At 36.3% G+C, this 19,219-nt stretch overlaps 1 protein-coding gene across 2 annotated transcripts in view; it reads left to right on the forward strand.

Moving 5' to 3' along the window:
* LIN9 (lin-9 DREAM MuvB core complex component) overlaps positions 1–18,158 on the forward strand; it is a 41,522-nt gene extending 23,364 nt beyond the window's left edge. For both annotated transcript variants that reach the window (XM_074578997.1, XM_074578998.1), the window contains 9 exons: positions 2,875–3,032; positions 4,171–4,304; positions 5,259–5,378; positions 5,552–5,653; positions 10,817–10,897; positions 14,707–14,832; positions 15,052–15,234; positions 15,345–15,442; positions 16,744–18,158. In XM_074578997.1, coding sequence (XP_074435098.1) covers positions 2,875–3,032; positions 4,171–4,304; positions 5,259–5,378; positions 5,552–5,653; positions 10,817–10,897; positions 14,707–14,832; positions 15,052–15,234; positions 15,345–15,442; positions 16,744–16,849 — 1,108 coding nt within the window. In that variant the 3' untranslated portion in view covers positions 16,850–18,158. The remainder of the gene's footprint in view (positions 1–2,874; positions 3,033–4,170; positions 4,305–5,258; positions 5,379–5,551; positions 5,654–10,816; positions 10,898–14,706; positions 14,833–15,051; positions 15,235–15,344; positions 15,443–16,743) is intronic.
* The last annotated feature ends 1,061 nt before the right edge of the window (positions 18,159–19,219 follow it).

The raw sequence follows: 19,219 nt of genomic DNA on the forward strand, positions 1-19,219 counted from the left end.
GTGAAGAAAAAAAAAAAAGACATTTTGCATCCACAGTGTTGATGGCAGAGGATAATAGTGTCTCTGTGTGATAGCTGTGCACGTGGTTGTCTTTTTTTTTTTTTAAATTTTGTTTTAAATATATTGTAATATTTTCTAATGTCTGCTGCTACTTTAAATGTCCTATCACACCATCAACAGTGTGGTTGATTGGCACAACAGTATTCTTCATGGGAGCCTGCAAAGCTTGTAAGATTCCAGTAGACTGTGGGGAAAGATATGCTCCAAGAAAAGGAAGAGGTAATAGTTAGTCTTGTGTACTCTGTATAAACTTAATTGGGGTTGTGAAATAGCAATGGATATGAATTAAGCTGAGATATGCTTGTCCTGCCACTGTATGATGGTAATGATTACTCTGTTAGTTCAAATTCTTATGAGCGAGGTAGAAACTGAGAATAATGTTTAACCTCTTAAAACATCTCCATAGAAAACTAAAGAGGTTGCGATGTGATCTGTACCATGGTTTTAATCTTCATTTTTTTCATAGGAATAACACAAAGATGAGATAACCTGTATTAAATATATTTGGGGTGATGGGCTTGGAGATTAACATAAGCTAGAAATATGTTTCAAATACTTTCTACATCCATTACCTACAGCATTAGGAACAAAGAATTTGTAAGAACATCTGAGCTAGCCGTAGAACAGTAGTTGCTGTTGTAGGGCCCTCCAAGGTCAGTGATTAGTATTTCTAAGAGCACAGGTCAAAGAACATCAGACAATATCTGATGTTCCTGATGCAAGACCCTGTACATGATTAGAAGGACTAATACTGAAGTCTGTATTGCCTTTTGCTGTTTTTTTGTTGTTGTTGTTGGGGTTTTTTTTGTCTTGTCACACTGTTTTCCTCTATGGAATGGAAAAACTCTGACCTGCATTTTACTTCTTCACATTCACAGCCCATGGCAGGCATTATTTCACACTTGTTCCTCCCCAGTAGTAAGTGTGAAGCGAATAGCATCTTTAAATGAGACTATCCAAATAAGCTTTGCATAACTCTCCCAACCACCATCACTCTCTCTTTGCCATGTGCCTTTCCAGGTATTTTGAATTCCTAATGAGGATCATTAGGCAATACATAATTCCAGGTAAACACATTCTGCTCTTCAGTGGTAAACTGGTGAGTGGGGCCCACACCTACAGTTGCTTAATCTACAACAGAGTTTCTAGACCATACAAAGACTTTTGTCCAGTGACAACTTTTGCAGTGATAGGGATTTGGAAGCCTAAAGGAACCTTCAGTGCAGCACATTACTGCACGTGCCTGACAGAAGTACATCACAGCTTCAGTTCATTCCCATTCATTGTTGTGCGTTTTTAATGTCTTGCTTAGGACTAAGATCTCATTGTGTTAACACTGTACACACTGGACAAAATAGATGGTCTATGCCCCGTATAACTTAGAAACCATGTATAAGATAAAAGGCAAATGATATATGCATACAGACAAATGAATGTGAAACTGATGGTCAGTATAAAAGAAAGTGGTCTCAGCATCCTGACTGCTTAGTTCTTATGATCTTCTCATACACGTTGCAAGGAAGGGAAATTTTGGAGAATAGCGAAATGACTTTGTGGAACTCTCCAGGTGAGAGGTATACAGAAGAAAACATAAGAATGTTTATTTTGGCGTATAATAAGAGAATAGTAGAAGCAGACTTGGATATAGGAGCTGACTGCTCAGTACTGAAGAAGATCTTGAAAGATTTTAAATAGAAAATAATTTGCAGTGTAGGAGAGGTAACCAACAGAGGAGTTGTCAGTGTCTTCTAAAATAACCTCATAAAATAGGACTTTTTGTTGATCACTGATCAATATATAACTGTATGAGTTCCATAGAAAATGTTTAAATTGCATTTGACTGCAGTAAAGCAATTAACAAAGGTGGTAAATTATTTGATAAATAACTGCTTCTGCAGTTAAGCAGACCTACAATATCTGTGCGCCTTTTTTAAATGACTTCTTTCATTGACACAAGAATGATCAAAGTGTTTTTTTAATAAGAAATGGGAGACAGGATCGAGTCCTTAATGTCTTTATGCTTTTAGTATCTCCCTCATGCATCGCGCCTATTCAGTAGGTTAAAAGTGAAAATGAGTAAAACCAAGTAACAGCCTTGGGAGTAAGTCTTCCATCTTTTACATTACATGTTAAGACACCCCCAAAATGGGGGAGGGGACTGCTAGAGATTATCTGATTTTACACAATAGCCCAAGTTCAAACAAATTTGTACTTTTACTGTGATGAATCTCAGAACAATTCATGTGCATAATAGAGATTTTGTGACTAAGTTGTACTCTGCACAGATACAAGGAGATGAGACAGAGAAATGCCCTTTTATGTTCTGAGTCTGGTGCCCTTTCATACTAAGTTAGTTTAATTGAGCTAATGAGCACACGTGAAAGGGATCTACTATGTATCAGTAAGTGATGGCAGCCAGGGATCTCACAGTAAATCCTCCTTACATCTTACATGCATTGAACTGGTATTCAGAATAGACTGGATGTGGGACCTGCTTTAGCTTTGTTGTGACACCAGGTGGATCCCTGTAAGCAGAAAAAGTCCTAAAAAGCCATACTCTTCTGAGGTACTAATGCAACAGCTAGCATTCCTGAGTCTTACTTTTAAATAAACTGTTATTTTAGGAGTGATAATTCTGGGGAGTAAGACTGTCTAAATCTGTTCAACAAAATCCTTTTCTCTTTAACACCTCGCCCCAGGTTTTTTCATTTTCCCTTGCTGATGTGTAAACTATGCCTATTTATTTGATATGTCTTCACGTACATACGTTTTCAGTGCTGAATTTAAGTATAGTTTTACATAACTGTATTATAGGTGTTCCTCTGCATTCTTCGAGGAAGAGAGATCAGCGTTAAAACAGAAACGTCAGAAAATAAGACTTTTGCAGCAGCGGAAAGTTGCAGATATTTCACAGTTCAAAGATCTTCCAGAAGAAATTCCATTACCGCTTGTAATAGGAACAAAAGTTACAGGTAAATTCTTAAAAGCAAACAAACAAAAAAACAGCCAGGTGTTTTGCAGAAATTTTAGTAAACCATAATATATTTAGTGCACATAGTTAAAACAAATGTAAAACATCAAAAACGGTATGTTTTTATTTTTAACTTATTGAGAAGGTGCTTGTGAGGATTAGCTAGCATTTTTAAAACAGTGATATGGCTTTAAACCGTTTAAAACACTGTTTAAAACAGTGATATGTTTTATTATTTCTGCTGTTAAAATTGTAGACTTTTTTTAATTTTTTAATGTCTAGTAATAAATCTTGGAGAAAGAGAGATGCTTAAATGTAAAGAGTGGAGTGCTGTCTGAAAGTTTAAAATCTAACCTAATATAAAACTTGAGCTTTATTTTTCCATAAATATAAAAATATCTGTTTTGAAAGAGAGATACAATTGATATTGCAGTGGAGTTGGACATGTATACTAAACATGACATTACCTGACTGAAAAAACTTATGCATAACTGAGGAAGGAATATAGTTAAAAACATTCCACAAGTTTTGTCTAATTTTAAAAAACCTTGAATTCCTCCGTCCTGTCTGTTAGTGATCCAGGTGCTTTTCACGTAAGCATGTTATCTCCCACTCAAGCCACTACTGTCCATTGCTTTTTGCGTTCTTCAGCAACACTGCCCTTAATTCTTGCTGAAGAGCAGGAGTGCACAACACTGCCTCTCCTTGCTCTCCTAGAGATGTGTCCTTCAAGCTGCTCCCATCATTGTCTTTTGCTAAATATGCATCAGTAGAAGTGATCAAAGAGAAACGGTATGCAAAATCATCCAGAAATTGACTTTTGCCTGCAAAATCTGTCAGTCAGAAGGTATTGGGTATTAAATAGTGGGTTTTTTAGACATAAGTGTAGTGCTAAGGATTAGATTCAGGTAACACTTGACTTAAAGATAAATTTGACAAAAACTTGGGTCGTGTTTCTATTGCATACAATCTTTTTTGTGGGTTTACTTTTTTTTTTCCATTTAATCTGCGGGTTTTAAATACACATATAAAGGGTTACTTGCAAAAGATGTATTAAGTCTATTTTTCTTAATGGTATCAGAACATTATAACGTTTGGTTTGTTGTTCTTTTTTTGCTTTTGTTTTGTTTTATTTAAAGCACGTTTACGAGGTGTCCATGATGGACTATTCACTGGACAAATAGACGCTGTAGACACTCTTAATGCTACATACAGAGTGACTTTTGACAGGGCAGGTCTTGGAACACACACAGTCCCAGATTATGAAGTTCTTGTAAGTATTAATGACGCATTCTTAAAATAGCTGTAACAAAAAATAAAATTAAATTTTAAAAATCTACAATTGTATGCTTTAATCAAAAAAAAGAAAATTCAAAATACTACATCCGGTGGTATTGTCATAAAACAGAAACAAGCATAATAGACGTATGAGAAATTCCAGGGGAATTAGCTTCTACTGTTTATGGTTTTATAGAACAGGATAACCCTCTATGTAAAAACATAATGGCTCACGCTGGAATAATTTGCTAGACCTACTATTATAGGTTATTATAATAGCCTGAGATTAATATGAAGAAATATAACAAGTAATGTAAGATCCCAAAGAAAATTCTGCTACGGGATCCTGGCAGGATTTGCAGAAAATGTTCAAGAAAACCTGGCCCTTTGTAATTTGCCAAAGTCTGGAAAGGCCTGCAGTAGTTGCAAGCAAGTGTTATGAGTTGATTTAACCTCACTTTGAAACTTCTTATGGTAATGAAGCTACCTGCGGGGATGTTGCTTTGGTCAAACAATTTGGAATTATTTCCTAGCTCATAGGCTTTTGTATCAATTTATGAGCTCCAGGAATTGTTCCTGCGAAACAGTCTGACCTAGACTGCAAGCTTTTTAGAGGACCTCACGTTCTTTTTTATCTTGCATAGTGTTGAATCTGTTAAGGGCCCGTAATCTGTCTAGTCTCTGTCGTGATCTGAGTTTGGAGCCATTTCGGAAATACTCTTGCAGGCTTTATTTCACGTGATGCCATAACACTTTGAAAACTCCAGTGGTGGAATATGATTTTGAAGTTCCTGCTAGCCCAAGAGCAAAACATTAATCTTTTAATGTTGTTGGGTTGGGGCGTGGATAAGCATGGTTAGTCCAGATTCCAGAAATAAACAATGTACTCCAAAAAGTGTGTAAAATTAATCTGAAAGCTCAGTATATCCTTCCTTTTCCTGTCTTACAGAGTAACGAGCCTCATGAAACCATGCCAATTGCTGCCTTTGGACAGAAACAGCGGCCGTCAAGGTTCTTTATGACCCCTCCCCGATTGCAGTACACACCTTCCCTCCAGTCTCCAATTACAGTAGGTTACTTTTTCCATGTAATATTAATCATTGAAATATTTTCTGATACATGTTGAAGCTGTTACCTTAAACAGTTTTTGAGATTAATTTTCTGAGGTTATTCAGAGAGATAAAAATTTTAGCAAATCCCTCTAAAACTAAGCTATTAAATTAAATATTCTTTCCTGTATAGGACAGTGACCCTTTATTAGGACAATCTTCGTGGAAAAACAAAATTTCAGGCACAGATACTGAAACACTAGGAGGCTTTCCGGTAGAATTCCTCATTCAAGTGGTAAGCATTAACTGCAACTCTTAATTTTGTTGTATATTGTCCTTTTGTGCTTATTCTGCCAAGTCTTCTGCAGCTAAATGACCTTCTGTTGATTTATGACAGATATGGTGATACCCAAAATAACTTTTGAAAATATCTTAATAATATTTGGTTTTATGCCCCCCCCTGCCCCTTCTTAATATTCTCAGTTGTTCATAAGGTTTGAAATATGCTGCTCTTCATACGGCAGGAGGGACTTATGTCTCCAAAAGTGTGTCTTATATTTCCCAACTCTACCAGTTGTTCCAAAAAACCAAAATTATTTCTACCTGCAAACTTTTTATTGTGTTAAAACTTTTTTTTATTTAAAATATACTTGCATTATGCAAATAATATTTGTCTATGTGCATTATCATATATTGTATAATGTTGTACTTTATGTTATGTAGTGTCCTACCCTCTTGCAGAAGAAAAAAAAGCACTCTTTTCCCTGAGAGCAAACATGCATGTTATAGATAAGGAAACTATTTTTATCTTCATCTTCATGAAATAATTCCTCAGCGATTTTTGTACACCAGTTCAGAAGAACACAGACAAGTAATGTTAGGAATCTGAGATTCGTTGAATATCAAAACTCGTTGAAGCAAGTTACTCTTCAGGGTGATGGAAGAATGCAGTTGCTCATATTGGTTTACCTTAAGATCTGTGATTGAATTCTTTAACAAAGAAAGCTGTTTTGAACATGCTAAAGGAGATTGGAATGATCTGTGTTTAAAATACTAAGAACTGAGAAATAATATTGCTAAACGATTCTCATATTTTGAAGTATGTGTAATTGGTCAAAAGAATCAAATTGTGTCTGTTGTTCACATGAGACACTAATATTTTGGTCACTCAACATAATAAATTTATTAATATAAATAAATATAATTTTATATATTAAATATTTATTTATTACATATAATTGTATATGTATAAATATTAATATAAATAAAACTTATTATTTGACAGAATGATCTGTTCAGCTTTTTAGGGGAAACCTGTATGAAGCTAGTTTTGAAAAAGGTGGTTTGGCATCTAGCTTAGCTAAAAAAATTTAAAATAGATGTTAGTTGCTGTAAGGTTAATTATGTTAAAAATTGAAATACACACAATATATGATCTTTGTTTATGCTGCTAAACTGTATCTGCAGTTATCCTCATACTTGAGTCACCGAGTGTGATCAATGAAACTGGGTACCTATGGTGTATTGAGCTCTGCAACTATTCAGTGCATCAAATCGATGTGTTTATGATGTTGTTTCTGAATTTTAAACCTGAAAATGTGTGATTTCTCAGTCACGTTTGGCGTTATATTATTACTTGTTATAAGGAAATCTGTGTTTTAAAAATATAGGCCTCTTGCTTGTATTACAAAGGGTGGCATTTTACAAAGGTACCGCATTAATATGTATTTTTGCTTGAAGATTGTCAAAAGATTCTGAACAAAATCAAGCCACAGATTTTTGGCATTTGTTTATGTGAGCAACTTAATACTTTATCCAGGTTTTGATAAATGGTTTTTTAAGCTTCACAATTCTTTACTGAAGGACTACTATGCATTATTTTTAAGCCTAGAATCTTAAGGGTTTTAAGCATCAACTTCTTTATTAGAAGTTTAAGGGTGGTACTGAAATTTGGTGTTGTGAAATAGGTGAGGCTGGTGAATACTGATTATTGATTGCACTGTGTTCACCAGTCCAGATGTATTTTTATGTTAAAGGTGACCATTAAAGATGTTCTAGCCTTTCTTATATGCTGGTACGATGAAAAGGTCAAACCCCTCATTCTGATTTAATGGTGATTCAGGAAGTAAATGATCAGAAAATGTTTGATTCAAAGAAAACTTTCTGGAGAGCTATTGCCAGGCAATTATTTATGATGCCATGAATAAACAATTTCAGGAGAAAATTTCATTTTGGAAAAAACAGGAAAAAATGCAGTACGCCTTGAATAAGGTTTCAGTCCCACCCCTTAGTTCTCTTTTATGGGTTCTGAAATTAATTTGTAGCAAAAGGAAGTGTAGCCAAAATTACGTGCAGACACCAACAACTAAATGTTAGGGATATTCTATTTATGTATAACTTGCAGTTTTAAGCAAACATTGTGACTTGTAACAACTATTTTAATCATAGTTCTACACTGGTGAGTCTTTAGTTTTTCTAAATTTTTATTTAAATTAATTTCTACATGTTTACATTTCGGCATCGGAGACTGCTATTCTTTCTGGTTTTCACTGTGGAAAAACATGCATATTAGGAAAAGAATAGCTCAAAAACTATCATTATGATATTAAGAAATAAGTAAACAATAAACAAGTCATAAATTTTAAAAAAAGTCTTTCATGCGATATGTAATGTATCCTTAAATATTTCATAACTTATACTGCATGTCAGAATGGATAGATTACATTCTAGTAAGGATTAAAATTTGGAGGACGTTTTTCCAAGCGCTCAGCTACAGCTCCCACCGCCCCTCTTCTTGTTTTGTTTTGGGGGAAAAAATTGGGTTGGGAAGGAAACAATCTAGGACGAACCAGATTGCTTGCAGGGTTGCTGCGTGTCCAGTAGAGGGAGCATGTTAACGCAGCACGTTCTGAAAGGTGAACTGGTGTCTTCCTGATTGCCGTGGAAAAAGGAATGAGCTTCTCAGCTTAAATGCAGGAGGAAAAAATCTGAAAATGGATACTGTTTTTTTGACTATTTTCTGCTTATGAAAATTTTGAAAATATTCCGTAATAAGTGATTTCACACTTTACTTTGAAACGCTTGTGTTCTTATAAATATTGACTAAAAAATGAAATGTAAAGTACAAATCTAAACATACTGTTTGGGTTGTTCCTTCATCTCTTTTAATGTGGAAAAGCATTGTACTAAAACCTCATTTCCAGTTTAATGAGAACTATAAATTATGACAAACAGGATGAGCTATGCTGAAAATAGAGCTGGTAGGCAAGAATTTCTTAAGGAAAATAGGGCTGAACTGAGTTAAAGCATTCACTGATGATACTGGCAAATTAAAATGGAAGTCTATTTAATAAAATGTACCAATGAGTGAAAGTTGGTTGACATCATAGATACAGTGAAAGGTCAGAGTTTCTCGTAGAAAGAATCAGATCATGTTGATCACAGGACTATATCTGGAAATAGAATGAATATAATATAAAATCCAAGCTCATAAACTGGAGAACTTGGGCCTTGCATCCTTGAATATGTTTGAACGTCAAAGGGGAGGTTAAGCACCAAATACCTTGTGAGGTTGGGGGACAAATAATATATTCTGCATTAAGTTGGGGACTTCCCAGCTTCATAAAGGAGAAGGACTTAGACGTGCCCCATCCCTGGGGCCAGGCTGGATGGGGCTTTGAGCAGCCTGGTCTGGTGAGAGGTGTCCCTCTAGGTGTCCCCACGGCAGGGGGGCTGGAACTAGATGATATTTAAGGTCCCTTCCAACCCAAACCATTCTATGTTAGGCAGTTGCCGGATGGTGATGACAGCAGAGCTTGATAAGTAACTTTTTGGCACGGTGGCGGATGGTGTACAGTGTTTTCTTTGCCCAGGTGTTTTTTTGCCAACACGAGCAATTGTGTGGTGTGTTAGAAACTATCAGAGAGACAACCCAGCTCACAAGTAACAATTCTAAAACGTTTTTTTCTTGCCTTTTCCGAACTTATTGTTTTCTTATTATTGGTTCCCTGATTGGGTACTTCATGTAGCTGAAAAAATGCAAGTGCTGGCTCAGCATGGGTATTGGGGGACAGCACAAGGACAGAAATGAGCAGCTAGAATTGGAAGAGTGATAACCTATACAATGCAGTATTGCCCCTGTGGGTCTGACCGTGGCTTGCCATCCACTCGTAAGATGCATCTGGCAAAGTATTTGTGGAAGAAAGAGAGAAGTATTGGTGCCAGTTGACAGGTCTAGTTCATAAGTCTGTCATTTGGAATACCGGTACAGGCTTCCTGTTGCTCACATTCAGGAAAGATGACAGTGAATGGAAAAAAGATACAGAAAGGGCCACAAAAGTGTAGGAGGTCAAGAGCCTTTTATGGGAGAGGAGACTGGAAAGGCTTGGGTTGTGGTTGGTCTAGTGAAAGAACAGTGGAGAAGAGATGCTTTTACTGTCTCTGAATAAACAGGGATAAATATAAGGGAGAGCCTATACTTAGCTGAAAAACAGCTTTGGCAGAACAAATTACTATGAAGTGAATGAGAACACATTTAACATGGAAATTCCAAGAAGATTAATAATTAGCTGAAAGAGGTCCTGGAACAATTTACCATTAGGATTTGTGAGGGCAAGAGAGCTGGCTGCGTTAAGACTGAACTTGAAAATCAACAATGGGTATTGTATATAAGCAGATGTATGTTGAACTAGGATTTCTCCCAGTCCCATGTTCTACTACTAGGACGCAGTTAAGCCCTTCGCAATATAAAACCTGAAATCTTGTCTCTGTTTACCTCGGTAATAAAGCTGTTGCTGGTTGTATCAGAGCTAGTGTTTCTCTCGGGGCCCTCGAGAGCATGAATAGTTTTAGGAGCGATGCGTGTGTTGAGAGCACTCCCAGTGATTTCCACTTCAACCTGCTAGGTCCCAAGAGCAGCAGAAACAGGGTGTTTCCATTATGAAAGAAGGAAATGGAAAGCCCAGAGGTGTTCCGTATAAAATAGATCCAATCTCTATACCAGGTTTTACTGTAGGGAGTGTACACTAAGGGCTGGTGCTCGGTCGAGGGCACAGCTGAGAACAGGATGAGAACTGTGTGAAAAAAGGTATTGTAAGGTGAGGGATATTAATTGTAGAACATGATGATACCCTTTGTTTTCCTTCAGGCTGCAAAAAAAGAAGATTCTTGGTTCTTCAGGCTGTAGCTGGCCATAAATTATATTAGTCTTCCTGTAGGGAATTTCAGCTGATGGATTTCAGCATTCTCCAATCCAGGGCACTTGAAAATGTTTTAAAAATCTCTGGAAAATCCATCATTTAATTTTAATTAATTTTAATTTCTGCGTCTTAACTTGATGAACAACTGAGAAATGTATTTTAAAATGATGAAAGAAACACATTTTATTATCTTGAATTTCTATGGCATTTCAAAACTGCTTAAGGACCTATTCATTCTAAAAATAGTTCCTTTGTTTTAGACCAGGTTATCGAAAATCCTTATGATCAAGAAGGAACACATCAAACAATTGAGAGAGATGAATACAGAAGCAGAAAAGCTGGTGAGAATGTTCTCTTTTCAGTTCTTAAAACAGGATATGCTTTAACAGCTAATGCAAATAGACACAATTAAAACTAGAGTCTAGATAAAAATCTATATTTTTATCGCTTTCCACAATGTGAAACTTTTTTATGGTGTTTTTTTTTTTTTTAAGACAAGTCAGACAGGTCAGTTGTTTCAAATGTGATTCTCCTTTGAAAGCATTATGCTTTGGAAACTGATTAACGTTAACATCGGAATAGCATATGTCAGTTGACACGTAAAGTAAGGAAGTACTATGTACTTTGTGAATCTGGGGTACAAGTTTGTATGGTAAGACATTCGTCATAATTTTATTTTGCGGATGGTAGGTACTTATTTATTTAGCTTTCTGTCTAAAACAATAACTCAGTTCAGAGATTTTCTATATAAAGCTTTGAGTGCCCTTGACCAGCATTTAAAATTGCAATACCAGAGCAGCTACAGCATAATTAGCAGCAGCGGAATAGTTTTTCTTGCTAGGCTTTATCTAATCATCAGTCAGTAAATCAAAATGATAAGAATGTCTCCTCTACCACCCATGGCTATCAATCAACTTGAAAGTGGAAAGCTATCAGTCTCAACCTTCTGCTAACATCCATTCAGACAGTTGTCTCTACAACATACAGACAGAAAGCTAAAGGTTTGTGGAGAGAAAGAGGAGTCCTTTTTATTTCTTGAAACTAGAATGCTATTTTTTTCATGTAAAATATTTGAATGTTGAAGCATTTGATTTATTGTGGTAAGATTTCCCTCTTTGTCCCTTCAGTGATCATGTGCACATGCATGTTGTTATTCTGTTCCTACTGCCCTATCCCTACATCTCTGTAATTTTCTTCTTTTGTGCTGTGATGCTGTTTTTCAAAACCTTGTTATCATTTCAGTTACTGCATTATTTTTTCCTGTGCATCAAATGTTTTGTCTTTTAATTTTGCATATTAAAAATTAAAATAGATGCAAAAAGAAGGAAGATTAAAACATACCATTGCAACCTGTAACTCTGATACTGAAAAACTAACAACTCTTCTTAAACTAAAAACCTTTTTGTTTTTACTGAGATATTAGTACTTTTGCACAGATAAGGACATCCTTAGGAATGACAGTAGCCTTCCTCTGACAAGAATCCAGGTATTAACATGTCACTAGCTACTATGCCATAAATTAACTCTATTGTAGAATAAGAATATCAAGGAAAATAACAAAATTGAAAGAGCAAAAAAGCAACAGGGAAGAAGAGGATGTAGAAATAAATGTTAAGTTTGATATATTTTAGCTCAGTTGTAGCCTAGATAAGGACTTTGAGATACTTTTGAAATTCTTGCCTTGCGTGGTTTCCTTTGCAAACCAGCAATCATAAAGCAACCTCTGTTACTATTCAAGGCTGGCCTGATAAAAATAGAGGAAGCGATACCTTTCTATTGGGCCATATTCTTAGCCTGTCTGCTAATCCTCTTTGTCCCTTGGCAATCCCGTCTATGTTTGTGCTGCTGAGTATATATTGTTTCTCCTTTAAAATGTCTTTTCTTCGAACAAGAATCTTTTTCCAGCACCAGTCCACTTGAATATCAGTAACATATCTGAACATGAATAAAATAGAATCTTTTGAGTTCATTCAGGTATAGCTTAGTTGTCAGACTTTGATGATAATTCATACAATTGTGATTTGATAATAGTTAGAGTAACACCGCTGTTTGGTTTAAAGCAATCCTTTTATGGAGACTTTCTTGTAGTGGCTGATCCAATGTAGAAATAAATGGAACTGACCAAAATCAGAACTGGTACTGAATAAAGTCCATTATTTTCTGGCAATAATAATAAATTTATATGAGGCAGGGGATTCCTTCAGAGGAGCTATTAATACATACAACTGCACATTTTCTATTTCATTTTTCTGAAAGGACAGCTTATTAATAGTTAAGCATCTTGACATCACTGCTAATCTTGGTTACAGGCTATAAACAAGTTATCATGTACATAAAACAGTAAACACTTTTCTGATACCCATTTGGATAAACACATCTAAATAAAAAGGGTGGCTAGTTCATTTTTTCCAGTTGACCTGTGATAAAGACAAGGTAAAGGTGATGCTGGTTGTTCCAGGGAAGCATGTAGATGTTCAGTGTCAGAGATGTTATCTGCTTCCGTCTACTAAAAACATCCATCTTTTGTCTGACAGTTCAGCTGTTTGTGCAGTGCCTCCAGATCTCGGGTAGCTCCTGGATCAGAAATAGTGCTGGTGCTGAGAAATATTTATTTCACCGTCACTAACATAGAACGCCCTTAGCCTTTCCTATCTGACGGGGAATTCATAATTGTCTGCGGCTTTCACAACCGGAGTAGTCCAGTCTGCCCTAGGTGGGCTGGGCACTGCAGAAGGTCTGAAAGTTACAACTTTTTCCTTATGTTCCAGAGCCGCAGGAAGTATGTCAAATATATGCTGGTTTCTAGTTTGCTTTTAAGTGAATGCTGAAGTTATGGTGTTAGTTAAAAGCCCTATGAATTTGGTATTCAGGCTTGCAAATCCCTAGAAATCATTTCAGTGATTAAGTTTAATGGGGAACTTACAACTGAACTGATAACTGAAACCTCAGTTTTGAGATTTTGACCTGGATCCTCCTGATGAAGGCTCTTGACTTTGCAATTTGCTTCATCTTTTGGTGTGACATCTATGGCTACAGGTTTGATTGTATGAGGTACCTGTATCTCAAACTTGTGGCTGAGAAGCAGTGGAAATATATCTTGCTTATCTTGCAAGAGCCCACTTAGAATCATAGAATTATTTTGGTTAGAAGAGACCCTTAAGATCATCAAGCCCAACCGTTAACCTGGCATTGCCAAGTCACCACTAAACCATGTCCCTCGGCACTATGTCTACCAGTCTTTTAAATACCTCCAGGGATGGCAACTCATCCAGTTCCCTGGGCAGCCTGTTCCAATGCTTGACAACACCTTCTGTGAAGAAATTGTTCCTAATATTCAATCTAAAGCTCCCCTGGCACAACTTGAAGCCATTTCCTCTTGTCCTATTGCCTATTACTTAGGGAAAGAGACCAACCCTCACCTCGCTACAACCTCCTTTCAGGTAGTTGTAGAGAGCAGTAAGGTCTCCCCTGAGCCCCCTTTTTTTATATTTACAATTTTTTATATTTTACAATATATTGTATGTTTTGTTTCAATTTCATAAATACCACCCAAACAGTGCCAAGACACATTCTGAAAACAGAAAAACATACTGTACTCTGGTATTTATTTTTTATGGAAAACTGTGCTTACCCTAAATATTTATATTACCAAATATAAGCTTTAGCACCTTTAGCTTTTGGCAGAACTGTTAGGTGTAACAGAAGGTACGTAGCACTGAGTCATCCTCAGGTGACCACTAACTTACTAGATGACTGTGCCTCCCATCTTGCAGCAGAGGTCGTCGTGGCTGTATTGTCCTATACTGTTCTCCAACTGACAGGATAGTTTTCTGTTCATACAGGAGGGAGAAGCCATACCCAACTACTGGAGAAATAAGGAGGTCGGACCACAGTTGTCTTCGATAGCATTTACCAACACTGATTATCATGGCACTTTATGAAGGGAATAAAAGCATGGTAGTTACTACACAGCTGTCAGCTTTAAATAGCAATACTAGGTTTTGATATTTTGTATGTTGACTTTTTCTATTAAACACTGGGATTTCAAATATCTCAGTATTATTTTCAAGTGAAAATTCCTTTTGATGAGTTCAAAAGATATATAAGTCCAGTATTGCATTAACTTTAACAGGCTTTGTCTTTTCCACAGAAATCCTATTCTATGCCAATAGGCATTGAGTTCCAGAGGAGATACGCAACTATTGTTCTAGATCTAGAACAGCTAAACAAAGACTTAAATAAAGTTTTGCATAAAGTTCAACAGTATTGTTATGAGGTAAGATTCCTTCTCTCTGTCCCTGCCTCTGTCTGTCTGTGTTTCTTTTCCCAGACTGCAGACACTTCTGGTGATGCCAGTGTCCAGTTTTGAAATAGACATGCATGTACATAAACGAAGAAAAAAATATACTCTCTTTGAAATCATTTGTCATTTCACACATACACCAAATGCAAAGGAGATCTTTGTTCTTCATTTCTCTTCGTTATATCTATGCAGCTTGCTCCTGACCAAGGCCTCCAGCCTGCAGACCAGCCGACAGATCTGAGGCGGAGGTGTGAAGAGGAGGCTCAGGAGATCGTCAGGCAAGCAAATTCCTCAACAACAGGACAGCTTTGTGTTGAAAGTGAAAATTTAACTGATCTTATCGCTAGACTTACAGCAATATTACTGCAGATTAAGGTAAAATGTTCGCAAAAATAAAGCTTCTCTCTTAAAATACATAGTGTTAAGGCTCTGTCAGTTTCTTTGTGCCAAACTGTGAGAACATTTTTTGTTTTCTTCTCCTGCAGTGTCTAGCAGAAGGAGGTGACCTGAATTCCTTTGAATTTAAATCACTAACAGATTCATTAAATGACATTAAGAATTCAATAGACTCCTCAAATATCAGGTATTACTTCTTGAATATTTAATTCTTAATTACACATTTTGTGCCAGCAGGCAATTCTTATGGTATTTTAGAGGTGAACATTGATTATAATTAAGGGTTTTAATCTGGTAACTTTTACTAATAGGAATGGTCCCATTTAACAAGGGGGCTTCTTAAAGGGAGTGTGAAATTAGCAGTTTTCTGTTTGAACTTATCAGTGAAGTCACCTGATTTATTTTTTTAAAGAAAGAAAAAAGTGTTAAATTGAGGCAGCAACAACTAGACTTTCTTGCTCTTCAGTTATTTACAACAACTAATAAGTTATTTTAGAATATTTTCAGACTTTGAAATCCCACTAGTAAATGTATTATAAGTTCTTTAAACCAGTACAATTCCAGTATTTTTTTTTTGCATAGTTACTCAAGCTCTGGTCTGTAAATATCAAAAGTTGGCATATGAAACAATTATAGCTTCTGACCAGCTTCCATTAGCAGTATTTTAAACCCAGAAACAGAAGAACAGCCATATTGTGCCAGATCAAAGGCCCATCTAGTCTAGATGGGCCGTTTTTCAACAGTTGTCACAAGCAGGTGCCCGAGGAAGCATTATAAAAATAGCAAGAATGCAGTGATACTTGTCTGGAATACCCCGCAGCCTCCAGCCATTTGTGACCATGACTTTTTTTATAATCATAATGCTGCTAAATTACATAATTTAGAAAATATACCAAAATGCTTAGTATTTCCTTATACCCTCCATACTTGTATTGGTACATAATAATGGGAGGCTGCACATGGGGTTTTTTTTTTTTGGTAAAGATAATAGGATGGCCTTTTGATTTAAAAGTAATTATTAAAAAATTTTATTTTAAAGTAATTATTTTTCATTAGTAGAAACAAAAATAAACCCCAAACATTAGTGAAACTTCTCTGTAATCAACACTGCAAACGGCATGTTGGAATGGATTCAACTAAAGGTTGACGTACACTGCAAAGAAGGTGATGATGTTTCAATTTCACTGTACTTATTTTGGGCTTTTTAACATGTCTTTGCAATATTTTTATTTCATTAACTCTGGTCGTGTTAAAGTCTTCTTTAAAGTACCAGAGTCCATAACTCTTGATTTCATGCAGCTGTTTATGCAAATGCTGTTTTCACATATGTCTCTATCAAGTTGCGTTAGTGTATACTACTCTCTGATTCATCTGAATTTTGGTATTGGCTGTGTTCGTACCTTGACTTTCACTGTAGAAATATTCAGACACAACTCTTAAATATGGGGTTTAACACTTTTTTTTCTTTTTCTTCTTTTCTTCCTGCAGTTGTTTTCAGAATAACGTCGAGATCCATGTTGCACATATTCAGAGTGGTCTGAGCCAGATGGGGAATTTACATGCTTTTGCAGCTAATAACACCAACAGAGACTGAAAATTTTCTTTCAAGTGTACAGCAAGTAGTTCTGGAAAATCCTCTTCCTTTATATAGGCTTCACCAAATATCCTAACTGCCAGAAGATAAGGGAAAAGAAAACCTCTCAGAAAGGACCCTTTTAAATATATTATATCTGCTTCTTAAGAAAACCAGCATTACTGGCCAGCGTTACATTAGATTTCTCCATTTGTTATTCACATACAGTAGTTTTGCTAACTGGTAATCTCTTAGTAATTGCATTTATTATAATTAACTTGAAAACATAGTTTCATATAATTCGAACTTAGTTTTTAAAAGTTCAGATGAATTCTGCGCACCTCTTGCTGTTGGCTCTGGGTATGTTAGAAGTGATGAAGAGGAAATGGCTCAAACCAGTAGCCCCATGGCAGGTCTTTGTAACGTTAAGCTGCGCTACTGGGTAGGTATGGAGAGATGCCATTTCAGCCTTCAGGCAGCGTGGTGGTGGTGGTGGTGGTGACAACGCAGGCTGAGTGTTCCTCATCTAAAGAAGCAGCAGGACACGGGCAGCAAACAGAAGCTGTAGACTTGAGGATGTTGGGCAGGTCTATCGATCGGTCGATGTCTTGTTGGAACTTTTAATTTATCATAACTTATAGAAGGAGTCTAATGAAGGAATATAAAAACGTAACTGGTGGCTTTCCAGAAAGAGATTGGTTATGGCTTTTTCCCTTCACACGGGGCAAAAGAAGTGCTTTACTTGGTATTTTATATAAATAACTGGTTAAACATATTGTTTTTCCAAATTTTTGTTTGTTTTGCACAACTTTTAAATTAGATTACTGGTTATCCAACAATACCCAACGTATATAAATATGAAGATTTTTATAATTAAAGATAACCAGTGAGGTAAAGAGCAAAAATGAAAAGTGACAACCTGCCTATGAGTACCTTTGGGAATGTTGATCTTGTAAAAAGTGTGTATTGGTTTGTTTAAATAGTCTTGTAAAGCTTCTGTGTAATGAATTGTTTCCAGATATGAATTTTCAGAGATAGCTGTAGAGATGTTTTTGATTCTTTTAGATGCCTCATTAAATGAGGTCTTTTATATGTTAATGTATAAAGAATATGTAAACAGGATTATTTTCAATTTTAAAATTTTGTATAGTTTAAAGATGCTTCTGTATTCTGTGTTGGTATTGTGCCACTGCAAAACTTTAGTGCAGAGTTTATATTTAGCTAAACTTGTTCTGTTAATTAAGAGAAATGCATAAATCTTTTATTCTCAACAAAATTTGTAACTCTGAATAAATTGACCTATGAGAGTTGATATATTTCACAAAAACGCAAACTTTTTTGCATATGGTCTCAGGTCATTTTTTTTTTTTAAGAGAATTTTATTTAATTGCTGAAAGTGAAATGTTACGAGGACAAGGTGAGTAGCTGTTTTAAAATGTATTTAGAAACTTTACCTGGGATATTACAAAATAATGCTAAACACTAACTTTGCTGAGTGATCCATGGAAATTTACATCTCATAACACAATAGAACATTTTAGCGGTCCCTGCAATTGCTTTTGTAATTACGTTACTCATTATTTTGTGGTGTTACCATCTGTTCGGTAAAGAAGATAGAAAGGTCCTCTCCCACCACCCTTCTTATTTAAACAGGGGAAGGTGCCAAAGCCTGACTTAAGGCACAGAGGTTTAGTCTGACAGTAACTAACACGATCTATGGGTAACTCATGAAAAAGGAACCATCCCCTTGCTGTTTACTTTACCCCCGTCCTTGTCATCTGCTGCTCATAAAACGCGCTGGTGTGCCGTTTCGGGGAGCTCGGCTGCTGAAGTTCACTTTTTGTGTCAAGTTTGCTGCCAGGGGCGATGGTTACCAGTAAACAGCAAGGACAACCTTTTCCAGCAGCAGCTTGCTGTTGATAAAAGCACCCCAAACTCAGGGAGAGAGAGGTTGTAGATACTGGTAGATACCACTACCAAGAATGGTGTTCAGCAAAGAGGATTTGGGAACCTGCATTTCATGACAAACTCATTTCTTACTGGATACCAGAATATGTTGCAATAACCACCACGCTCCAATCTTAACTCTGGTGCTGTAGGTATGATGTTTTTTACGTGTGGATTCTTAAACGTGCTCTTTCCAACATGCTTTGTTTGAGGTAGGTTTTTAAATCATTGCAGGGTAATGTAAAATAATAGGAAGATACATAATTTGTGATAAAAGTATCCATGTACTTTCACGTGTCATTTGGCCAACGCACATAGGTAATGGGAACATACATGCTGCCCCCCCTCGGGAGGCTGCATTTCCCCTTGATTAGTGGTATGTTGGGTCAGAGTTAATGCAGAGCTCATACAACTACTGTAACTTGAGTCTGCAGGAGCAGAACA

This window comes from Larus michahellis, chromosome 3 (assembly GCF_964199755.1).
Source record: "Larus michahellis chromosome 3, bLarMic1.1, whole genome shotgun sequence".
Taxonomy (NCBI): Eukaryota; Metazoa; Chordata; class Aves; order Charadriiformes; family Laridae; genus Larus; species Larus michahellis.